The 26,556-nt window shown below is 40.1% G+C and overlaps 1 protein-coding gene across 2 annotated transcripts; it reads left to right on the top strand.

The window, feature by feature from the left end:
• The first annotated feature begins 1,458 nt into the window (after positions 1-1,458).
• Positions 1,459-25,422, top strand: phf24 (PHD finger protein 24). 2 transcript variants are annotated; one of them, XM_018671778.2, is made up of 9 exons: positions 1,459-2,011; positions 10,391-10,818; positions 12,543-12,728; positions 16,466-16,544; positions 17,198-17,400; positions 18,609-18,775; positions 20,958-20,990; positions 22,156-22,233; positions 23,893-25,422. In XM_018671778.2, the coding sequence occupies exons 2-9, from the start codon at positions 10,393-10,395 to the stop codon at positions 23,987-23,989; spliced, it is 1,269 nt and encodes a 422-aa protein (XP_018527294.1). In that variant the 5' UTR covers positions 1,459-2,011; positions 10,391-10,392; the 3' UTR covers positions 23,990-25,422. The 2 variants fall into 2 exon arrangements, with proteins under 2 accessions (XP_018527294.1, XP_018527295.1); XM_018671779.2 differs by lacking the exon at positions 20,958-20,990 and having other exon boundaries at positions 1,460-2,011.
• The last annotated feature ends 1,134 nt before the right edge of the window (positions 25,423-26,556 follow it).

Genomic DNA, 26,556 nt, shown 5'->3' with positions numbered 1-26,556 from the left:
ATCTATAAATGTCACTATACGTAAATCAAATTCATGTGCATCTGATGCTGGGAGAAACAACGTGTGTTGCAAAGCATACCAAACAGACGTTACAGCCCCGTAGCCAGACTTCTTAGATGGGCATCTGCCCCCCCCCAACTCAGGGAAGTCAGATGCTTTCAGTGTTTCCATTTCATCTCAGCAACAGTGGAATTCAGAATTGAAGATTTGTATAGATAGATTCATTTATATATTTTTGTCATTTAAGTTGTGCGAGAAGCTGCACCTGTTGCATTATGATTCTTAGAAAGTTCACAAGATCTTTTCAATGTGATTTTCTTGTATTTGAAATGTAGCCAAAGAAACCACAGCATTTTTTCATACCAACAGAATCATGAATCATAAAAAAAGCAGTTAGGAAGAAATCAAAAGCAGCCTTTGAGGCATGCACTCTTTTGATGTTAACTGTGCAAGACATTTATCAAAGAAAAATACCAAACGTGCTGTGTCTGCTGGTTCCAGCCTGTTTCATACCATTGTAAATGATATGTGTTTGGGTTTTGAATTGTTGGTTTGACATAACAAACAAGCGCAAGATGCTACTTTGGGCTCTGAGAAATTGTGACATCTGTTTCTTAAGGGTTTTTTTCCTATGCAACTAACTGATTAATTAATTAATTGATTAATTAAAGTGATGATGTTACTAAATGGAATTCCATTATATACGCATTGGCCATTTGATTACATGGAGGGGTGGCGGGGGGGTCATTGACAAATGTCACAATAATAGTGATTAGTAAGAAAATTCAATAGTTTACTGAAACCCATCTGACTTCACTGTGGTGAGTGGAACTGCTGGCACATTCAAAGCCAAATATGATCCATTAAGAATAAAATAGCCTCCATTAGTATGAATAGGCTATTGATTGCACAGCCTGGGGCCAAAAGCAACTTCACTGGTCATTTTTAATCACATAACAGGAGGCTGACATTCAGCGTACAGGACAGGATATTGCTGAAATTTCAAAATAAAAGTGGAAAATGTTTAGAATAATACACTGTTTTCAAAACTCTGGAGCTCTATGATTATGTGGTTATTGCAGAGAGGATCATTAACAAAATGATCCATTTGTGATTTTTTTTTTTTTTTTTTTTTTTTGCAATATAGATTTTCATGTTTGTTTTGGTCTGATACAGCTCTACATGTAGATGCCTTCATGTCACACATCAGCTGCATTCTACTCCAGCCCTGGGATTCAAACCTTCAAGCTGCCCCCCTTATTACGTTTTAAATTCTAATGTGAAATAATTGGCCGCTGAGGAAGCATCTTTCATAACGTCATTATTGTGGGGGGACTGCAAGGTCTCGGCCAATCAAGACGCTCCAGGTTCACGACTGAGGAGCGCACAAGTTATTAACCTGAATGATCGCAACGACGTGGTAACGCGATGGGAGCTCTCTGGGGACGGGGAGGGGGAGGGCGAGGGGGTGGGGGGAGGGGGGCTACGAATATGATGGGTCATAAATTCGTGATTTAGCTTCAGTGGCCGTCTCTCTGTGAGTCCGCACCAAGGTCTCCTCCTGCCTCAACTGCTAGCGAACTGCGTGTCTCCTCCTGCGATGCTGAGGGAGTAGCTCAGGAAGGAAGGGAGGGTGGGTTTAAAAAAAAAAAAAAAGGAAAAGAAAAAAGATTTCAGCACCGGAGCTGTCCGCGGCTCTTGGAGAAGTCTCTATTCCTGCTGGAGAGAGAGAGAGAAAGAGAGAGGGAGAGAGAGAGAGAGAGAGGGAGAAGCTGCTTCCGACTGTAAATTTTCTCCTCAGGACTGTGAGGGGAAGGAATAATAAACTGCTGTGCCATTCATCTCTCTGCGGGGCTACTGACGGGCGGGTAAAGGCGCGCGCGCGCACAGACACACACACACACACACACACTCTCATTTTCGAGCAAAGTCTTGCCATGCTGGACGGCCGGGCTTGAGACAGAAAAGGACAAAGTCTCCAATAAGTCGCGGTGAACACCAACCCTTTACGGTGAGTCCGCACACAGGCTTTCCTATAGCGCTCTTTAAAGTGTTATGTAACAAACTGAAAGCTGCCATGCGGGACGATACGCTGGTCTAGACTCAGGTTTTTGTTAATGTTGCATTCACGGGGCTGCTGGGGAGCCTCACGTTACAGATGCTTGTATGAGAAGCATATTTAGGTCATGGGTGTGGATGGGTTGCTGTGGTTGTGGTTGTCAAACTACAGGAGTTCCCACTGATGCCCCCCTCCCCCTTTAGTGTCCCTTTCATTTCGTAACACAGTGCACAGTGTGTGTGAAAAATGAGGAGAAATGAGAGTGAAAGACTGAATTCAGGGAGTTCTCAGACTATAGTTAGCGCATGTACGTCATTGGGAGGATAGCTGTTAAAGCGCCAGGCTGCTGCTGCTTCTTTTTCCATGACCTTAGAAGTTGTACCAGTGAGAGATTCTGCAACTAAAGGCACGGCTGGATAATTCTGAATTGATGCTCCGCTCTGCAGCAGACACACTGTAGTTCTCTCTGTCTCCAGCTGTCCACTTTTCCCAGCACTGTCCCACAGGGGAGTGCTGCTGTCCATTAGGCTCTCCATCAGTCTTTGTTTACAGCCCCGTTGCTGTTATCTTCTAGCACATATAGGTCCATAAACAAGCCAGTTTCTGTGTTAACCTTGGATTGAGTCCTGCTCCTCATTCTGTGACAGATCCCTGCAGCCTGAGCTGCTTCACTGCCGCCTGCTCTGTGCTTATTGTCAGACTCTCTCAGAGCGTTTAGCTGGCACAGGACTCTCTCTGGCTGGCAGCTTCTGAATGCCAACGTGATGTCTCCAGTCTAACGATGCTCTGAGATTTAAATTCCTCCTCCATTCAGGTGCTTTTTTTTCCCCCCTCTCTCTCTTTTCAGTCTGTTCAGAAGCTGAATCTCAAACCCCTGTATGCATTTTTTTTTTTTTTAGCCTTGAGCATATTATGCTTTTTGTGGAGAATGTTGTTGTTGTTGTGCTCAGGTACAAACACAAGCAAGAGGCAATGAAACGCCAGAGGGAGAGTTGTTGTTTCATGCACATAGCAGTGTTTCTCCAAGAAGCAATGAGGAATCTGAGGCCAGGAGGCAGCAAGAGAACCATCCTTAATCTCTTTGATTTGATTTATTTAGCTCTGTGTGTCCAAGTGCACGTACATCTGCGTGTTTTAAATGGTTGTTAATGATTCCACTCACTCGCTATTACAGGGATCTGGGTGAACTCGTTAGTGTAATTAGTTCCAGGTCTTTGCTTCCCTGGTCCGTGGGTGAGATCTTTGGCTAAAGAGGGATTCGTTCTCATGAAAAGGCATGCTTTGTGGTGCTTCCATTCAAAAAATCCCACCACCAGCCCCCCCTCCTGCTCACCACTGAAACAAGGAATGAAAAGAAGGGCTGGTTGGGATTCTAATCAGCACATACCAGTGACATCCAACAGCTTTGGAAAGGGAATCATACAGTCAGAGGAACACACACTGTCATAACATGAGAGGAAAACCAGATACGGTTTAGCATCCTTTTCATGCTTTTATGATATAAATGCATCAATACATAACAGTATGTTGGACTTGTGTGGCTTGAAAGCGGAGCTTGATTTGTTGATTTGTATGGTAAAAAGAATCCAAGCAAATAGTTTCTCAAATTTTGCTTGCTTGTTTGTGAATCAGTAGATATAATTTACCTCCCCAAGCTGCTCAAATGAAACAATCTGAGAGGTAAAAATCATCTTTGGTTGAACTCCTAACGACACACGCCCACACTAACACTATAACCTGAGATGGATGTCTGCCAAATACCTTGGTTTTAAGGGGTCACAAGCCAGATGGCTGGGAACCACAGAAGTGTTGTGTTGATTCTTAAAAAAGCAATTGTCCCATTAAAAAAAAAATCAATCAATCAAATAGTTAAATGAGCCAGTGGATTGTATTCACTGACAATGTTTTTTATTCTTTTGATTACACACTGAATTAATGACCAGTTCTAATTTAAAGAATTATCTGTTTCAACAACTGAAATGACTCTAGGTGAGCGCGTTGACACTAAAATTCTTTAGCAGTGGTGTTTTTTTTCCCTAGACTGACAAATGTCTGTTATATGAGCTGCTGTAGATCTCAATAACTTCCTCATAGTGACACTTGGGCAGCGGAGGACTGAATACTAATATAGACCTTAAGGTGTCCTCGTTGGCCTCTAATACACTGCAGCTTAAGGGAGAGAATGGATTCCAATTCAAAGTCAGGATTAATGCGATCAGCTCTTGTCTCCAGCTTAAACTTGATTTTTGTTCTTATCTATGATGCACAACATCCACAAAATGACTTCAGGTAGAATTAAGAGAGAGGTGAAACTGTTAACTGTAATCTCTGCTGTTTTGAAATGTAAAGTGTATTTTGCCCAACATGGACATAGTGTTCAACTGATGAGTGAAATGTGGACAGACTACATAAGAGTTACTTGGAGGAGCAGAAGCAAATCACAAGGATTTTAAGAGCACTCTGGTGCCACCTCCCTCTGAAATTATCAATATTTAATTAAACCGAGATGCTCCTGAGAGCTTCATCATGTGAGAGCTTGTCACACTCAATTCTTGATATGAGCCTGAATGCATTTCAAACCTAAAATGTTTCTTAGGCTCATGTAAAAAATATATTGTATCAGAGAAAATGGGGAAACAAAATGATTCACTTCAAAGTAGAGTCAATTTGGAATATGGATGATATAGGGAAAGCCTAGATCCTGTCACATCAAAAAACATAAAAATAAGTGAATTTCTAATATACTTCACCATCTCGAGACTATTCTGTTGGAGTGCAGCTTGACAGAATAACATTTCCTCGGCGATATATGTCAGATCTGCCCCAAGAAGTGGCCCTTTTTCCCTTCCCTTCGTCCAGATCTTTTTTTATCCAGGGGTATGTAAATCATTCAGAAGGGTCCGGGAAAGAGAGCAGAGCAGCGTCTAGTGAACATCAAGCCTGAGGGAGTTTTATCCCTTCCTCCTCTGCTTGTGTTGCCCTCGAAATGTAATATGAAGGGTCAATGCTGAGCTTCAGTACCACTTAAAAACAAAACAAACAAAAAAAAAAACAGTTGGCACTTGAAGGAAAATTTGCCATTTATCACAACTTGGGTTTGACTTTTGTAGTTTTGTCCATCACTGTCACGTTACACTCAGCAATTGCTGAGATATGGGAATGTAGAATGCAGAATTACCACAACAAAGTCATGATGAAACAGGTTGTAAACAAGAAAGTAGTTCAGTTGCGTTATCTAAACAACTTCATTTCATCATCAAATTAATTTAGGAAGTCTATCTTGTTGTAATACTAATTACTCAACAGAAAAGTTAATTAGTTGCATTAGCAGATAAACAAACTAAGAAACATTATGGTAAAATAAGCAGCCTATAGTTCAGAGGCTTTCACTTACTTACTATTTAACATTTAGCTACCATCAACAGCTAGCTTAATGTCAGTTCCAAAGTTAGCCACATTGCACCTCAAAGTCTCTTCACAGGGAAGCTTCCATGCTAATGTAATTACTGAGTATTTGTTTACCTGTGATAAATGTTAGCACAACAGATGACAGCTTTGAAGTTAGCAGGAGAGGCTAGTGGCTAGTGGTCAAGCTAACATAAATACCAGACCAGTGAATTCATGACTGAAAAGCATTACTAAGTAATACTGCTTGTTTTTAAATTGTAGTGGATGTTTACGATAGACAGTTTGGATAATAATTTTACTTTCATTTTGTCTTCCAAATAAATCTGGCTAACCTTGGGGTTCATATTACATTTTTTAGTGTTGCTACTGGCAGCAATTTCTTATTACATACAGTACATGAGTGTAGATTTCCATTACAATATATTATTGAATTGTTTGTGAAAAACGAGTTGGGAAATGGAATTTATTAATAATGCAGGTAAACAGGTGCCATTGTTTTTTTTTTCTCTCCCTATAGCTATATTTTATTCTATCAAGCTGTGTGTTTGACTTTGAAAGGATATTGAAATTATATTAATGCTATTTACTACTGGCATTGATTTGATGGAGTGTACGAAGTCCTTGAGGCTTGTAATAGCATGTAGTGTATTGTTATTGTTTTCTTATTTTTCCCCCCTGCTGTTTATGAAGCCTATTCACTTTGCTGGCCATTAAAGAACAATTTCTTTATTGTTGATTATCTCATTTAAAATGGCACGGTCCATTATCCGCACTGCTCAGTAATTGAGGATCCAGCTGTGGTGGCAGCATTTCAGTATATCAACCATTCGATTATTTTAAGTCCTTGCCTTTAAGCATGCAAAATCTTTACATTTTTTCTTCCCCCATGGATTCATATGAAAAAAGCAGCAGTTTAGCTGATTCTGCATCTCTGGCATTAAAGAGCTGTCACTGCCTACTGTCTATGCCAGCACTGCTCTGAGTGGAAAGGTCACTTCAGAAGATAATTAAGTCCCTACATGTATAATAATCAGGGGACCATTCTGTATTGTGATCACCACCTCTCTATTGACAGTCCTTGTATGAGCTGTTTAGGACCAAGCTTCTGGTAAGACGATTTTTACATATTCATGTGCTGGTACTTTCTTAGAATGTTTCATCTGTCTGAGAAAGATAAAACTCTGTGTACTTCATAAGAAAAAGTATAGATTTGAGAAATAGGCAGGAAAAAAAGGATATTTCCTGTGCCAGATGGATGCTTTTTCCTCTTTCATATCTTGTTAAACATCGCACATATTCAGATTTTTCTTGCAACCCACTGGGAGGCCTCGACTCCAAGGTTAAAAACCAAAGATTTATATTTGTGAATGCCCTGTAAAGTTTGTACATGCAGAAACCTGATTGGGAATGCTGAAAATAAAAGAAAAACAATCTACATAGCAAAAAAGCCTTTAACTCTGGCTGAGGGAGAAGAGTTGTTCAATTGAAAAAAACAACATGGAAACAGACTAATAAATCATGATGTACATGAAGGACATGACTTAAATGACCACTCAAACTTGCCACTCCTGAGAAAAGATGAAAAACAGCAGCATGAAGAGCGATGAGGAGACAGCAACCTTCCTCAAATAAATACGCAAAACAAACACAAATGCTATACTTCCAAAAATGGTCTGTAGAGGCGGCGGTGGTTAAGGCACAGTGCCTACCACATACAGTTACTACAACATCCCCCTTCCTCTTTTCTCTGTTATCCAAAATCCAATCCCAGCTACTCCTGCATTAAAATAATGGAACGGAACATTTCAGCCTAAGCTGCTCTGTGTTAAAAGACAGCCCACTGAGCTGATTGTCATTCCAGCAGTTAGGATAACAGTCTCTCTAGTATTGTACAGGCCTACATATGTGTGTTTTAATCATTGTATATTGTCAGCATGCTGCTGTTGTTCATCAAACTGCAGGAGGGCGTTGTTAATGGAAAGACTGACCTTGTAAATGAAGTGCTTGTCCCTGAGGAAGACAATCAGTGTGTCACAAGTGTTCTACAGAGCAAGGCTTTACTGTATACATGTATCTTGTTAAAGCATAATATATATATATATATATATATATATATTTATTTATTTATTTATTTTTTTTCACTTTTTGTCCAACTCTGAGTACCTTCTCCATTCCTATTGTGGAGCATCAACAACACACTTGAGCGGCATGTTGGCATTTTGGAGTGTACTTCATCTAGTCCTTTTACAAACGTGGACATATGACATATCCAAAACATGATTAAAATTAGGAACACCTATCAGCTGCAGGAGTGCTACGCTTCAACTGACTTGACCTTTGACCTCCATTTAGAGAGATGCTGGGGAAAATGGATATTCACTGCAGCGATCAATACGCTATCACTTTGCTTCTGTTTTGTCTGTGTGAAAGCAAACCAAACTTGAACAAAGAAATCTGCATGCTTTTAATGTTGATCTGTTTTAACTGAGGTGACGTGTAATTTCACCATGTGTTTTTTGGATCGTTTGAATGTATGAAACCAGACAGAGTGCAGCCTGTGTTGAACTCATGGATGATACAAACGAGTGTTGTATCGTCTGCAGTCTAGGAAGCATAAGTCCACCAGCAGCCTGAGAACATAAGGCCTGGCAGGCTATTAGAGACAGCTTGGGAGGAAGAGAGAGGGAATGACTCCCATTTCACTTCAGATAAATGCGATTGAATTTCACACAACCACTTATGTGGAGCTTGGATAGATGGGATTGCATTTCAAAGCAAAGACACATGTTCCATAAGTACGATGTAATCAACTTGAATCCACGATGGCACCTTTTTTCAATAATGGAATTCACGGTTGCATCTCACTTTAGTGGAAATGAGAACTAAGTCAATTTCAAAATGATTATTTTCTTCTCTAACTTGCTACCACATCATAAACGGTATGATTTCACATAAGGTGCTTAGGAGTCCTTGAAAATATTTGGTGCTAACCCCTAACAAATGTAGGGGTTAGCACTTCTTGCAGATTCCGGCACTAAAAGAAAAGTCGTGTCTTTTGAACCTCTCAAGTGTGAGGTCACATTTTTGCAATTTTTAACCTTTATAATAACTAAATTATTGCATCTATACACAGTGAAATTATAGACCTCAGTCTTTTATTGCCAAATCAAATAATAATTATGACATTAACATTTTAAAAATTATAACTGTCTTCAGACAAATGCTCAGCAGTTTTAAGGTCTTTGTGGCAAAAACTCATTGAAAGCCAGCAGGGAGAGTGCAGTTAATTTTCTCCTCAGGGATCAATAAAGTTGATCTTACCTTATCTTACCTCGAGTCACTTCATTTCGATGAACAGTCGGAGGTGAAGAGAAGCAATGTCAGATTTTTACGCTTGACTGAACTCAGCAAGCGACTGTGATTAATGCCATGTATGCGTATTACATGGTGGGACCATTACAGAGAAGCACACTTTCATATGCATGTGCATGCTGAAGGCTACTCTCTTGGAATTCCCTGAACTCAAATCACACCAGCATTAATCCCTGAACAATTTAGAAAATTTGGTTGGGAAGATAGGATGAGAAAAGCCTCATTCAGCATAAAAATCAAAGGTCCCATGAGCATGCATGTATGTGACACATGAGATGGTTCTTAATCAGTTACAGTGGAGGTGAATGGAGTTTGGTCTTTGCTGCTAAAATTACAGGAAGTTTAGACAGTTAACAGTATTACTTCCAATGAAACCTGTCTTAGAGATGGATATCTCAAGTAAAACCATGACTGGACACCACAAGGATGAGTAAGAAAATATGTGTCTTTGTGTAAACTGGCCCTTTAACTTCTCAACCTTATAGAAAATGAGCAGCAGCATATTATTTACAGGCTTGTGTGTGGGTATATGTGCAGTAATTTGAACTGTTAGGAGTCTGTTAGTACTTTGATTGATTTTTTTTCTTTTAAATAAATGGGGAAACCTGTTATCCATAGTGTCAAGATGATGGAGGTACAATTTCCAAACTTTCACAAATCTTTTTGTCTGGCAGTCTAACTGTTGAGCTTTGGATGTTTCATTTATTGCCTTTCAGATGAATGTCATCCTTTATATGACGAGCTGTGGAGAGCCACAGACACATTAGAGCAAGATATAGATTTCTGCATTGATATGTACAGTATCCCTTACTCACAATGACATGAAGAGGAGCATTTGCATGTGGAGGCAGTGTTGACATGCTTTCTTGCTGTACATAAACCCCACAGATACAGTATGTATATAATATTTTTTCAGTTTGCTGAATTGTGGGACATGCTTTCTTAGTTTGCACCTCAATATCCACATTGGGATTGAACGATTATATGAAATACTAGAAGTGAGCCACTGAAATGTTGAACCAGGATCAGATTGGTAGGGTTTATTAGTAATGAGTAGTAGAGTTCAGGGACATCGCTGCTGATATAGAAAGAGATATGGGAGATTTGGAGAGACCTGCTCAGGACATTCAGTAACAGCACGATCTGATGTGCAGGGAGAGAGAGAAATATTTTCATAGGGTGATGATCTCATCTCTGTGTTTGGCTGCAAAAAGCTCTCACAGTGTCCTCATTGTATTTCTTCATCTTTTACAAGAAAATTATGACTGCAGCAGAGAGTTCTTCAGTTACTTTACTGCCACAGAGTTTGTCAGTAAATATTACCTAGGGTTGGTTCTTACTTTTTCCTTACTCTAACTTTTTTTGTTGCTTGCTGAGTCATTGTTAAATATTCAACAATAAATTGAAATGCTTAAAATTTGAAACCAAGTTTTCAGGGGCTTTAATCTTTGGTAGTAGGTGTACCGATGTAAGTGAGGGCTATGACAAATTACAAATGCGGCACAGTTGTGTAACTGTTCTTTGTTTTTTTGTCTCTCCATCTGTCTGCAGCCATGGGAGTGCTCATGTCAAAGAAGCAGCAGGTGGAGAAGGTGCAGAAATGCAGCGCTGTTGTCTCTGCCTTCCAGGCTGGCCTTAAGGATCGTGCTGTCGCAACCAAACAGGCAGAAGAAGAAGTAGAGGAAGGAGACGCACCTGCCAAAAGTCCAGCCAGTCCTGAAGAGAAGAAGACAGAGGAGGCGGAGAAAGAGGAGACGGACAATAGTGCGGGTCCGTCCACCTCCCAGCAGGCCTCCGCTCCGACGAGGGATGATTGTAAGGTCAACCAGGAGGCTTGGTCGAGGTTACGGGATGGGAAGGGGGTGGAGCCTGAGGATCTTGATAAGACCCATCAGCTCACGCCGCCTGCTTTCGTGCGGCCCAAAAGGGAAGCTGATGACGACCAGCCTGTAGAGGTGGAGCTGGATAAGAAAGAGCAGGTAAAAGAGCAGAAATACATGAAAACACATTAAGGTTTTTACAAAACACACACTGTAAATCCCCAAATCCTGGGATTAAATAGATGTCTGTGAGATGTCAAAGAATCTCCATGGCAACAGCAATGCATTATCTTTTCTCCTCCCTCAAGTTAGGCATTATAATAACGCAATTCAACTGAGTTATAAAGGGACTCTTAAGCTTTATCTAAACACCCTTGTTGAAGGTGAGAAAGTATGAGTCCCGTGTTGTTTTCTGCAGGGCCTTTTATTACCACACTAGCAGTGTGATATGTTGTTGTGTGCAAGGGCTCTTCACAGTGAGCATCTTGTGGGCAGGCTGCTTTGGCTGGCTCAGAGAGGTGACCTTATCCAGGGCGACGCTGACTAACAGGGGATGGAGTTCACAGGAGCACTGACACCATCAGGTTTTCTATTTTTCAAAGAGTAAATATTGCATGGTAACTTGGTGTACTGCCAATGCTGCATTTTAACAAGAGGTACAGAAATAAAAGTGTCTACGTAGCAATAATCATAGATAACATACCACACATAAGAATTTTGAAAGGCTGAAACAGAATGGAGGAGATGAATGGAGGAGAGGGTTTTGAGAATGTTTTTCCAGGCTAATGCTTTTGGTAAGTGAGCATCTATTTGACAGTGTACTGGTTTAAATTGGTTTCCCTCCTATGTGTTACAGTGAAAGTTCTCTATCTCCATTGGCAACAGGCCAAAAAAATTCCCCCGTCTTAACATTAAAGCCTTGTAGTGATTTTATTGTATTCTTATTTTTCTTCTAAAAGGGCTGCTTTCTTTCTACCTTTGACTCTCAATGAGCTTTACTCTTGCACTACCATCAGGTCAACATGTCAACTGTGAGCACAAGATATCTCACACTTGACTAGGCAGACTGCAAGGAAGGTTGCTGAGTGCAGTCATGCTCCCATGGGGATGAACCCTCAGGATTTTCTTTGACCCCAAGGCCTTTCTTTTAGTACAATCTTTGGCTGAGAATTCACCACTTTCTCTCTGTGCTCCACTAAGTTTAAGAAGAGCAAAGCACATTTGTTTGTTATATCCAACTCGCATTTCTTACTGTGTGGCATGATGAAAATTGCAGCCTGTAGGGTCACTCACTTTTAGAGAAATCACTGCATGTTAGAGGATGATGAATGAACCTCTCCATCATTTACAGCCCCTTTTGAAAGCTTAGATAGAGTCATTTTGACTGGAGCTTCGATGCAGGGAGCTTGTTGATGTAAACTGAGTCATTGGGTCACAAGAGGTGAGCCATAACTATAAGATAAGCTGTGATGGAGAAAATTTGACATGGTCTCATCTGTGATGTGTCTACACCCCTGAAGCTGGAGCTGCGGCACTGAAATAGAGATGAAAAACATCAAGGATAAAAACTGACAGTGTCTCCGTGTGGTTAACCAGTCGAATGTCCTGCAGGCATTTTCCCTAGCTTGACATCTGAGTGTATCTGAGCTGTAAACAGTGTACAGGGAAGCTGGACAAAGACTGACAATTAGCACATGTTGGACAAGGCCCCAGATATCAGTCTTCATGTCAAAGGCAGTGCTGTCGTAATTATCATTCTAAGAACATGAGGACATTTGCTGCTGCGTGATGCAACACCCCTCCTATCATCAAACCACACTCCTACTGCTCCAACAAAATTCGTAATGTAAATGACTGTTTGACGTGTTCTGCTTTCACTGCAGCCACCGAGTGATGAGATGTGTGACGTGTGCGAGGTGTGGACGGCCGAAGACCTGTACCCCTGCAGGATCTGCACGCGGGTGTTTCACGATGGCTGTCTGAGGGAGCTGGGCTACCTGCGTGCCGAGGCCTTGCAGGAGATGAGAGATACAGCCCACACTGTTACTGGCTGGAGCTGCTACTATTGTGTAAGTAGGCATCATCATTATATTGCCCATTTTTAAGGTAGTATGTATGTTTTTAAGCACTGGTGAGATAGATAAGGACAGTGACCTTTTTTTCACATATTTCATGTACAGTATGACAGCAGCTGTAATGCTTTACATTTTTTTTGTGAAATGTTCTGGTTGAATTTTCAGTGTTTCACTGTCTTCTCATTGGGAATTCAAGACCAATGCCAAATCTCTGGTGATCACCGCCCTGTGAGAGGCATAATGCAATCTGTTTTAATTCTAGCATTAACAGCTGAAGAGTGCTTTTTTTCTGGAGGACCCTTCACAGTGGAGTAGGGGCTTCGCTGTCTTTCACCAGCCCTGAGAAGTGAAATCACTTGCCAAAGTTGCGCTTAGGGGGAGATGTTTTCACACAATCTGTGAAAGGACACTGAAAGGTCCTCTTTCTTTGGCTGGCTCCTTCAGTGTGTGAGGAATGGGTGTGTGTGTGTGTGTGTGGGGGGATTCAGCAAGGGAGAGGAATGATTTGTGAATTCTTGTTCTTAGCTAGATAGCTAAAGAAACGGGGAGTTTTGTTGGCACATGTCAGTCAGCTGTTACTAACCCCAGATGGGCTGACTTTCCTTGGAAGTGGATTTGCAGTCAGCCTTCAAAGCAGAGTGCTGTATATATGACTCACTGACAGCCAATCAGACGGAGGAAGGGTTCATGAGCCCGAGTGACCAGTCTTTATAGCACTGACCTGACTTTTTGATGCTTGCTGCTAGCTTGTAAGAATCCTAAGAACTAGGGCACGGTGGTCACACTCAAGTCAAAGTTGAGGAGTTCATCTATGTAGCAGGCATGCTGGATGTGTGACTGACATGGAGCGAAATGTGCATTCATTGTCATTTCTGTTTGTATCCACCATAATTAATGCAAGTCCACTTTTCACTCTCCACTTAGCTCTGGCTGGTTTCACCAAGAAAAATATCTGACTCATGAGTTACAAGATGTTTCTGGGGAGCTAGCATACAGGTTCATGAGAACTTTCTCCCAGGAAACATCTGCTTCTGCTGTGAGATAAAATGTGACAGTGAGATAAAAGGCTCCCCAGACATGAGGGCAATGGCAGGGTGGGGTGATAATGCTCTTATTTTATGACATAATCTGCTGCTTCTGCCACTATTAGCGACAGCTTTCATATCACATCTGATTCATTGTTGGCACAGAAACATTGATTCTTGCAGCTCTGGAATCAATAAGAAGAATATTTATTTTTGTCTTTATCTTCCTGCTCTGGCACTGAGCCTAATCCTGGGCTATTTAAAGCTGTTTGAACATACAACCACAACACTGTCATTGTTCTGAACAGGATAGTCTCAAATATCTTATTTATGCAACCTGCCAGAGTAAAATTAGACTGTGTTGTTATTATTATTCTTTTTTTCCCCTAGGGACCTTTTCTGTCTCAGAACATATTTTCCAGGTGCTGTCAGTAGCTGTTGTATAAACCTTTAAATCACTCTGACAATAAAGTTAGATGAAAAATGTTATCAGACAGATATAACAATATCATTACGGCATCCATAGCAGATGGCCAGTTTCACTGTTTTGCAGACAGTTGGTGTTACTAGGGGTAACGGTTGATGAACACAGCAGATTAGAGATGCACAGAACTGATGTCTGGCAAAGAGCAAACAAAGGAAGCAGCCTCCTGATGACAGCATGATCATTTTTTGGTCTTGATGTTGATTTACATCTCGCTTTTACAGTGACAGACAGATAAATGGACACTTTATGAATTCCTGTGGGAATTTTAGCTTAATAAGGAGCTTAATATGATGCAGCACACTGAGAGTAAATATGATAACGATGAGCATAGTGTAATTTTCCAACCTCTTGCATTGCTTAGGAAAATTATATTTAAGTTACTGGAGGTGGCATATATAAGCAATCTCAATTTATCACCTGAAGTCCTCAAAAGATAAACATGACATTTAATTTCACAAAAGCACTAGAATAAACCTGCGGCTGAAGATGATATGCTGCATTTTCATGGCTTAGTCCGTCTTTCTGACTAGCTGGTTACTTCTTTAGATGATTCAGCGGTGCTACTGCAGAATTTTAGCGCTATGCCTCTCTTCCACACATTGGCTTTGGTGGTTGTGCAAAAAAAAAAAAAAAAACAGCAAAGCTGCAGCAGCCACTCGAGGACAAGTACAAACAATGAGGGGAAAAGGCTTAGAGGGTTTTTCAGTGTGACACCTGCTTAACTTAGACACTTTACACTTTGGTTCCACTCTGTTGAAGTGATATATATCAAAATTTTAACAAGGGTACAGTGTCCCAGACTTTGTCCTCACACTTTTTAGGAGTGATGCAGACAGGACGTGACTATGGTATCTTGCATTAGGGTGCCAAGTTCAGATATCCTTGATTTTGGAATGGCCATTGGGACAGATGTGGGGTTATCTTGAATGAAAACAGTCATGAATTCATGGATAGATTAAGGAATGGAGAAAAAGCATAAGTTTCGACATATGAGTGACATTCCAAGATCCATTAGGGGCTTAAAATATTAAGTAACTTAAGCTGAACCACCCACTTGCATGCAGATATTAGAAGGAAGGACTGGGTAGTAAAAAAAGGAGAAAAAAAAAACATGAATCATTAAATACACATACCGTACACACTCTTGATCTCTAAATACTGCAGACAGTGAGGTAGCAAGGTGTTGGCAGTTGAAAAAATGCAGGAAGACACCATACAGCTAGTTGACACACATGTTCAGCTCCCAGTGGTTGATAGAATGAGGCCATGTGGCCTTGTTCATTTGAGGTGAATTTAACTTTCCTGCACAGAAATGGATGTAGTGTTTCAGTCAGATTCCTGAACTTCTCATCTTATTTATTTCATATTTAAAGAGAAATTCCAGTGGGCTAGTGCTTTGTCAACCTGGGTGTTAGTATCAAATTTTTGATACAAAAAATGGAATGATGCATGGTAAAGACACTGACAGTGACAGTATTTCACCCATTTCCCTTTTTGATTTTTAAAGGAGAGGCAGTTAGTGCATTTTAATTTTGATTTCATAATGTGGCTTTTATAAAGCCCCAACAGATTGTAAAAGTGATTAAGGACTACGTAAACAAACTGGAACTGACTTACCTTAATAATCCCAAAGGGACCATTAAAGTTTCATCATGCCACTTATCCGATAAATAACATACAAATAATTTACAAATATAAACATTCAAATCAGTGTCTCCTGTGAGTTTCCTTGCCTGTGGATTTGCTGATGTCTACACCAGACTGAGAAGAAATTTATATGCTAAACACATCTTTACATCAGACGCAACTTCAGATGTGACATGATATGCATGTATTTTTGAAATTCTGTTTTTTTTTTTCATCACATGAAAATTCATAAACTCTCAGGTCTCTGGACACACTGCATTTTAATGTCTTTATGGAAATTAACTGGAAATCTTCATTTCCAGCTTTCTTTACTATTGATATAACAATGAAAAGACAAAGAACAACACATCATGAGAATCACCTGGGAAACAGAATAGCTGATGAAATGGTTCCACGATCCAATACTTTGTATGCTTATGGCTAATTGCATGGGGCACATCTGGGACTAAATTTGTATAATTAGGGCACACTCACTTATTAAACATCAAGTAATGCACCACTTAACAATAAAGAGACTGAGCATCACCTCTACAAAGTGTAATTCTCTGCTGTCATCTCACCCCTTTCTGCAGGATAATCTGAATCTACTCCTAACAGAGGAAGAGATGTACAGCCTCATGGAGACCTTTAAGCAGTGCAAGATCATCCCAGGTGAGTCACTGAATCAAGGTTAGACACTACATTTAGTTAAAGAGCGGCCCATGATGAAGTCTATGCCATTAAACATTTTGGCAGTAAGGGAATGTCAGCAGCGTGGTCAGTCCACCAGACTGGAAATATCTTCATTGTATTTCTGGTCTGGCCTTAGAAAACTAAGCATGCTAACTAATAAGGAGGTGTTAGCATGCTAACATGTTAAACTAAGTTGGTGGACACAGTAAACTTTATACCTGCTATAGATCTGCATGTTAGCATTGTCATTTAGAGTATGTTAGCATGTTGACATTAGCATTTAGCTCAAAGCACCTCTTTGCTGTGCCTAACGAAAGCCTCACAAAACATTGTTGCAGACTCTTAAGCTCCATTTTCACCTGTAATATGTACTGTATAGCCACCTCACTGTATACACTGTTTTGTTCCTTTGAATTTTTTATTGGATTTCTCAGTCAAAGCTATTACATTATTTGCCCTCAACCCAGTCTACTTCCATTTGTGTAGTATTACTCAGTAACTTGGATGGAGGGCAATCAGCAGGAGGTGGTCTTGCCTTTAAAGAAAATGAGTCACCGTAACTTAATTACATCTGGAAGACTGGTTGGTGAATAATTAGGTCTGATGTGATGAATTGTTCCTTGCTGCTGTAGAGTCATGCCTGGTGTCAGATGAGCTGCTGCAGTATCGCCACTTTGTATCCAAGCAGCAGTTTGATAAGGACCTGACTGATGAACAAGAGGAGGAAGTTCTGGCCCAGTTTGCAGCGCTGGATCCTGAGAAGAAGGGTCATGTTGAATGGTCAGACTTCCTCTACTTTGAATCTCTGGCAGTGTTGAGGAAATTTCGCACAGAGGTAAAGTATACTAGAGTAAGAAAACAATTTATTCAAGAAATAACCATAATGCAGTGTATACAGTTTCTGATTCATTACACAATCCAATGGAGCTTTGAAAATGATGACAATTCGTTTTTATTCTTGATGTCCTGAAACTCAGCCATGAACTGTGTTGCGTTTCAATGCAACAACAGTAAATCTGGAAGAAATGTTGGGATTAGTCTTACCATAACAGCCTTTGGCGAAGTCTGTTTTGTAGTTGGATTTGACTGGTTTACAGAATGTCATGCTTTACTTATATACCTCACAGTAACTGTGGTTCCAATCTTCAATTCACTATGAGATATAGAGAAACTTTGGGACACATATATTGAGCAGGGCTTCTCAGGGGAGGCTCAGGGGGAGAAACATGAAGCAAAGGTACTGGAAGCAGTTAAGGTACTTTAAAAACTGTAGTACCAAAATGTTTTCTGACTAACTCAGTCAAAACAGAACACATATTTTTATGGTCAGTGTAACTGACCCTTTTGGAGGATGTCATTATCTCTAATGTCCATTGTGAATTAATGTCCATAAATCCACTCATAGAAAACAGATGTAATTGCAGCAGCCAGAGGTTTGAGCTTTGCTAGATCACAACATATGTCCACTGTTACTGAAAAGGAGAGGACTGTGGAGCTTTACTCGAACTTTTTCGAGGTTGTCCTCACTATGAACACTTAGTAAGAGAAAGAAGTGCTTTTGGCCGTTCAAGTGTCTGCAAGCATACCTCCCTGGTCAGCCAAAATACTCTAATCAGCCTTGTAGGGGAACATGGGTCAAATAGATTTTGTTGCGGTTAGTTTGATGAAATGGCTCAGGGATAAAGTCTACCAAAATTTTGGCCTGCATCTGCCTACTTGAATTATTCATTTTTATTATTACTTGATCACCACACAGTAGTTTAAATATTGTTTCTGGCCTGGGAGATTAACTTTACAATTTGTGGACTGTGTGTGGCACTGTGTTAGCACAGGGTAAATCAGTATTTGCAGATTATATCAGACAGTGCTAATGTGATTGAGAATGATTAAGGCCAATGAAATGAGCCCTAAAAATACCTTTGCCAGGCCCCTAAATTACAGCAATGGAAAGCATAAAAGGGGAATGGAGTTATTATGGGTGATTTAAAGGAGTGGGTCAGGGCCACCTAATCTCACACACTTGTTGGTTTTTATTTTTCCTAGAACTCACTGGTGCGCGTGTTGACTGCTAAGGAGAGAGACAAAGCGAGGTCAGTGTTTCTAGGTCTGGATCTGGATAAAGATGGCTTGATCACAAGAGCAGAATGCCGCCAGGCCCAGCAGTCCTGGTTCCACAATCTCAGCAAAGACTCGCAGTCCTGCAATGTGAGGTGAGCACACCAAAGGAGAGTTTGTAAATCCAGTTAGTTCTTTGCCTAGTGGTAAAATCCTTACTTTGAATACTTTGAAAAAACAAAAAGATTCCATAAGACTGAGATAAAAGGCACACACGTCTATACAAGGAGTTTGGGGAGTCACAATCTCATCTGTATGCTACCTGCAGCTTGCAGAGGGAAAAAAGGTTTGGCTGCCTGGGGAATAGAGACAATGAGAAAAGAACTCTGGAAGCAAGATAACAAGCTATGTACTTTTCTCATTAGATATGCTTCTTCTGGTTGACATAAGCCCAAATAACTGTTACTCTTCGTTACTTCGCAGATGACACACCGCATTACTTGCCCAACATGATAAATGATCAGATCTGTTGACAGTCTTCTCAGCTGTGTTTTCAGCATCGGTGTTAGAGAGATTTCTCTCAGGCTCCCAACCTGTGAGAACTAACATTAGTAATGACTCTAAATCTGTCTCTCCTCATTAAAATGTTTTGTTTAGAACTTGCTGCCTTTGAGCCACAACTTAATTGTGTTTTACAGGTCAATTTTTCAAACTGTTTCATTATAACATCACTTTAGAATGCAGCAACTCTTGTCTTCCAACCTCAACTTAGAAACATGACATGGCAACAATTTGAATTCATTAAACTGCAGCTATTGTGTTAAATGGCCTACTGTATCCTGTTTCACTCTACATCTTCTACGGTTGTTGCAGCATGAGATCAAAGCTAGAGATGAGTTTTGCTTATGATTAAATTCTCATTATGTTTTTCCTGCTAGAATCCATGAACTTTGGCATAACACTAACCCACACAAAGCTTACAAAACAGCATTGAATTACATAGGAAAATATAGATTCTTAAAATTGACATTTAATGACATTTTCACATGCTTTCCGTTATAATTCAGTTTCTGTATTATAAAACACATCCAGATAATCCTTGCAGCATGGGGGACAATGCAATAGCAAAAGCATCAATAAAATAAACAATAAACAGAAATAATTGATCAAAATCAAAAACCACAGCTACGACCCTTCAGGGATTTGTTTGGACTAAAAGTTCATCAAGGCTGTGCAGCACAAACCCAATACAGTTAGGAGCTTTTCGGAGATCTGGTTGTTATCTGCACATAAACTTTTTGTTTACTTCTCTCTCTTACATTGACACCAACATCACAGTGTTATTTCTCTGTCAAGCCACAGAGGAGCTTTCAGCTGAAACTGATAACCGAAGAATCAGAAACATTGTTTCTGATTGGCACTTTGGCCCGTGCAGATTGCAATAAATGCTTACAACAGTACAACACTAATGAAGATGCAGTAAAAGGACATGTGATGAGCAGTGAAAATGCTTCTCGAATAAATTGCTCCTGCTTTTATCAAGTCAGATAAAATCATAAATCATATCCATTTTAAAGCAAATTTAGCCAGTTTCATATTAAAAGGCACTAACATAATGTGTTTTCTACAATGATGTATTCTGTGCTGCCACTCATGTTGTTAGCCGGCACTTTTGTTGTTTAGAATTACTGCTCTGATTAATTTTCTTGTATAAGATGAATGAAGCTGTTTTTTTTTTCCTTGGAACTCACTTGAACTGTGCTTCTCTCGAGGCGGACTCAATACAGAGCTGTTTTTGCTTTGTTAAGTTGAGATCAAGTAAAGTTCTTCCCCTGAAATGGCTATGGCGTGTGGACACAGTTGTATGAGCATGTGTATGTAAAGAAATGAGGCAACTCAATACAACAACCCTGAAAGTAATACTAGCTTTGTGGGACTGGATCAAAGGAGAGACAAAATATTAGATACATTTCACAGTATAACACAATCGTGTGCAGCATCACCACAGAGTATAGCCTCAAGAATCACTGAATCAAATCATCACCTCATACATCATAACCTTCAAAAAAGCAGTCTTTTATGTACAGGTTATTGTATAGGATTGCATTACACATGAATTTGAAGATTTCCTTCTGAAATGTAGGGAATGTAAGGGAAATTTGTCAAGTACAAGTACCTGAGACTTGTACTGGAATAAATGTACTTTTCATCACTGCAGTGTGTGCACTGTGTGCGTGTGCATGTGCTCATTACTGCTTATCTTGTGCTGTCAAATCACTCTCCTATGCTGTGCCATTCCACCCCTCTCACCTATTCAACATGCGGCATTCCCCACAGACTCATGGGACTCTGCTCTCCTATGAATTGTGGGTGAGTGTGACTCAGCACTGCACTGCATGGCTTGTGTTTTTTCCCTCACTTCAACACCCTCCAGCACTCTGCAGTCCTCAAGTATTCTCAGACAACCCCTCGAATTAGATTTCATTCGTAATTTAACCCTCATTCTGAAAGAAATGAGACACAGAGGCCTCTTAACTCTAAACTGGAACTCTTTTGAAACATATAGCAATCAAAGACACATGCATCCTTGAATGAAGTTTAATGAGCAGAATGCAAGCCCTTCATATTTTAGGTCTTGATATACTGAGGCGTGGATAAGACTCAAGCTGGCCTCTAATTATAGGGATCAAAAGAAAGCTTTAGGGGAGCTTCTTTTTAAAAGCCTCATTTATCAATGAAAGAGGACAGTGTGGACCAAGGGGCTGTGAGAACACATATCAGGTCCACACATAACACTAAAATGCAAACTCATGCTCATTAAAAAGCAAATAAACAAGTTCGAAATCTCTGCTCTGTTTGATTGCTGGATTACAGACATTCACAAGCTACAGTGTGAAAGTGAAAAGGAGTTTTTCAAGGAGGGTTAATCAGAGAAGCTTCTGTCTGACTCTGAAATATCAGAAACTCCTGGAAGTGGAAGGCAGCCATTTAATTGTGAGATGAAAGTGCCATGTTCCTGATGTTGGAAACAATTTAATACATAAAAAGAAATCTTTTTTCCAAGGTTTACCTATTTATTTTTTTTTAATTTGTTCAAACTGAGTTTATTAAAGTACAGTAAATTCTAAAGAGTAATGGCCTGTGTCTTTTACTTTCCATTTTTTTCCAAAGTTGAAGATGACTGTTGGAGCAGCTAATGACAGCTACAATAAGTTTCATACATAAGAACTTATCACTGACTGTATTTTCAACATATAACTGGTTCTACGGGACCTCCTGGACATGTTTCTTGGCAAAAGCGCTTAGAAAGTGAAATTCTTTACATACAGTACAATGTTATGTGGTTTGTTTTATTTTAACAGAGGGCTTGCAAAATCAATGTGGGTGCTCCACTGTTCAAATAGATGGAATGATGTAATAATTTACATTGCATTTTGCACAAAATGTCCCCTTTTTTCAGCACAAGGTAGTGCCTTGTCCCTCACTGATTAGCTAATTCATACTTTTCTGCCTCTTTTTATTCTTTGTCCTACAGTATAAGTCAAGTTGGCCCCATGTGTGAGAGCAGTCCAGGCAGCTCTGGCAGCGAAAGAAGCAAGACTGGTGACAGCAGGTTTGTCCTCTCATATTTTTAGCGAGCCTGCGAGTGAGGCAGGGTGGACGAAATTATAATGTAGTAGCCCAGTTTGATGAAACTCTTTTCTCTCAGGCTCTTACTTCTAACAGCCATTACAGGCCTGCAGACTCCCTTATGTAGTGAAATTTACATAACCTTGCTCACCCTGCTCACCACAGAAACAGTCTTGACTTTCCCACTGGACCTGCCTACATACAGTATGGCTGTTGTGACCCCACAGTGGTCCCATTTGTGCAAACACAGTACATATTCTGTGGGCAGAAACAGTGGGATTAATTCTGAGAGACGCAATGCAACCTAAAAGAGTGCAGCATGGATGGCAATGGCCTTCCTTGCTTCAGGCTTTTTCGCCCCTCCAGATGACCTCCAACTCTCTCTCTGTCACCAGATAATGAAGATAAATCCTCTTTGGTAAATCATGATTTTTTTAAGTAGTTTTTCTCATGCCACATTACAAGATTTTGAAATAACTGCGGCTAATGCAGCAGCACTTCAGGCAGTGACTACAGGGAACCACAATTTCAGAGAAAAGCCCCACAAGAGTCATATTAAGTTGAATACTAATTAGCTGAGCACACTTAGACAGAGGTCTGACAAAGGCTGTTTTTATAACTGAATTTTCAAAGGACCATTAGGCAGATTACAGTGGAACAGGGGCCAGATACTTAATACAATATTACTAAATAATTTGATACTCCATGAATATTGTATTGTTAGATGGTATAGGCTGTATGGGATCATGTTAGCACACGAATTACATTTTTGTGAACTTCAAAAGTGGACCCCAAACGAAGAGCAGAGAGTGAGACGGTAAACAATTTTAAAGGTTTTAATTTAATTGAATTGCATGATGATGACAGAGACAATCCAAAAGATAACATGCCAAATAATGGGAATGGCTGGTGGGCTGGATCAGAGGCACAGGAAACTGGGAATTAACACAAGCAAAAGTCACAATGCACTAAATGGACTGGCAAGAGCACAAAAAACATTGTTGAGTGAGTTTGGAATGTCGCATTTACCACTGGAGTCAACTGAATAAACTAGCAAAGAGTGGAGGACTGAGCTGGGGTTTAAATGCTGCAGCAGGTTGAGGCAGTGATGAGATGATGAGCAGCAGGTGTGCAACAGAGTTGGCAGTAGCAGGAACTGGGAAGCCACACCCAGCAGGATAACACGCACACAGACTATGAACAAAGACAAACAATACACATAAGGCAGGCGAAAAAACCGAGGAAAACAAAAAGGGAAGGAAGGGTGGAACAGCCCAACCATAACAATTTTTGTACATGTCTACATGGCTCATACTGTTATATGTTTACTTACTGTCAATAAATTCCATGGGTCATACTGAGGATGTAATTTTTTTAATTAGATCACATATATTGAATCTATATGGTAGTTTTTAGCAAATATTACTCAAATAGGAGTAAATATTGCATGTGTTGGGGACTATTTTTGGCTGTGGATTAATACACATTTGGTTTTCAGTTTAAGTCAGTATTTATGGCAGTAGGCCCCAACCTTGCCCATAGTTTGTCACCTTATCCATACACCTTTTGTTGTAGATTGAAAATAAATTATTGCAAACAATTTTGTGACTAATAAAGAAAAAAAAAACTCTCTCTTTGACAGACCAGTCACCTGGGCAGACTTTTTAAAGGAGAGTGCCATCTATATTTTGGCTGCACGTCCCAATAGTTCTGCCATGCACATCCATCTGCCTCTATAGTCCTGGATCCTCCACTGCACCCAAGCAGAGAGAGGGAGAGAGATACCCAATAGTCTAAAGATGAGCGGAGGAAGATAGATGCGATGACACGATGACATGAGGAAGGCAAACGAGTGAACTGGATGAAGCACCGAGAGACAGCAGATCAAGCCATCGACAGAAATCTCTCCTCCTCTGCATCACCCCAAACCACAACACTGACGACACACATGCCGATTGACACACAGACGACGCAAGTGACAGCAGCTGTCACAGGTCCCATCTCCAAAACCTGATGGCTTCCAACAAATGTGAGAGATAGGACAAGGAAGACAACCACCCACTCACAACTAGTCAGTCAGTCAGTCAGTGATATTTCTGAGACTTCGAGTGAAGAGATCATACACACAATCAGACAAGCTCCTGGGGTGCTCCCACTCTGTTTTAAATGACAAATACTACACTCTATGGCCATCCAACTACACAACACACCTCTTCATGCGGGTATATTAATTTGACAGGCTGTTACTCTTTCAAGTATTCATTCCTCTGGGCCACATCATGTCCTAATAATAACTCCATGCTACTGTAATGGGATTGTGTTATTCACCATCAAAATTGTTAATCACTCTACACAGAGGCACATGCAAATTCATTCCAGTACTGTTTTACAAATGGATACACCTCTGGGAGTAGATTAACCCCGCAGCTGCCATTATCAGAACATATACCAATCAGGAATGATAGCTATCCGCATACATATTATATCAGAACTGCTATACATACCAGTATAAATTATTATCATGCATTAAAAATTCTGTATTTATTCCTGTATCCTCTGATGTATCCTCTGTTTTTTTTCCCATTCTCATCCAAGAATCTGTGTTCTCTTGAAGTACTACATGTGAAAAAGAATGTGTTAAAGAAAGAAGTGTTAATGAAAACTAAACCAGTACGTGACTTGTATATACTGCCATATAGTACATTTTGTTCCTGTTGTTCTCTCAGAGCTTAACTATGACAAGGTGAAAACATCTTCCTTCCTGTTCTAGTGTCATTATTTGCACTGTGGGAATGAGATGTAGTTGGACCACTGTGTGTCATAATCACGTAATGAAATACTGAAAGACAATGGGTGCTCCGGTGCAAACATTTGTCCTTTGTTAATATGCAGAAGCACTGTAAAACTTGTTATGGGACACGCGATGGGAATTCTATTATGTTACAGGTTATACAACAATTTAAATGCACATGAAACTGCCTCTAGAATCACTGGAAATATACTTGTAACAAATAGAACTTCATGTAGTATTGATGCCATGTATTGAAGGGTCTATGCCAGGTACTTTTAGTGACTGAAGTATGAAGTATGGTTATGACGTGAATGTTGTTAGTCTGAGGGATTTGTCACAGTGCTGAAATAAACGCATGGCATTTACTCTCCTTCTTGAGAATCTTGGGTTTGTGTCTCTTTGTCCCTTTTTTAGGCATTAATACCAACAATACCACAAAATAAATGTGCAAAAATTACTTCAAGTGCTAAATCTGCCACTTTTGTCATTATAACTAGAATATGCTATGCAAAAAAAAAAAAAAAAAAATGCTGTGCAAAAGCAGAAATGTGACAGGCGTAAAGAGAATAGTATTTGCAGCCAGTTATCAGTTCCCTCAACTTTCGAATTTCCCCCCCTATATATCATATAACTGTTGCTTCATCAAGTAGGTATACACAAAACTATACATTCTGCTGAGTGCAAAGGACATTCCCCTGAAAATTTTACCCATACAGTCTCAAACAGATGATATGAATGTCAAGAGGATCGCAGCACAAGGACCATCAGAAGAGGTAATTGTGGAGCAGATAGGAGCTCAGTGTCTAGCATCAAAAGGACTTAACCCTGGCTCTGAAAGTATCATGACCACCAGACCTTTCACCTGCCTACTGAAATGAAAAGGACTGTCTCTCATTTCACTGTGAGGTCACCTTCTCGCGAAGGGCTTTTCCAGAGAGAAGATTGGACAGAAACTGTTATATGAACAGTGCTTTTCCTTGAAGGCTTGTCAAGGTTTAAAAAGCAAAACTGGTGAAAACAGAGATGGGAAACAGACTTGTAGGAGTCAGAGACTGTAGCTATAAACCCCCTGCTGCCCTGAAGCTTGTGCTGCCTTTTTATCTGTCAGTAAAAGAAACAACAGGGAGAAGTCCAGCAGGAGCATCTCCCCAAATGTTAAACTGAAGGTCACGAAGTAAGTATATGAGAGAGAAAGACAAAGAGAGAGAGTAAACAGGAAATAAAGATAAAAGGGCACGAAGAATGACTGAGCGTGTGTGGGAGAGAAATCGTTTAGATAAGGATATTATGTAATTGTTTCATAACAGATTCAATGATGATGTTCTTGACCAGGCTAATTGCTACATTAAGTGCTGAGTCAAATGTGAAACTTGAGCTCTGAATTAGTCCAAGGTTATCCCACCCAAACAGCCTCACAAATTACTGGGCTAATGAGAAAGATTGTTTTAAGCCCTGTGATGTAGCCTTCATTTCACTTGGGATATTCGGCTTATGAGCAAGTTCCTTTTTCCAAAC

Source organism: Lates calcarifer, linkage group LG9 (assembly GCF_001640805.2).
Source record: "Lates calcarifer isolate ASB-BC8 linkage group LG9, TLL_Latcal_v3, whole genome shotgun sequence".
In the NCBI taxonomy this organism is placed as follows: domain Eukaryota; kingdom Metazoa; phylum Chordata; class Actinopteri; family Centropomidae; genus Lates; species Lates calcarifer.
The sequence above is the reverse complement of the archived record's forward strand: the minus strand, read 5'-3'. Positions and strand labels throughout refer to the sequence as shown.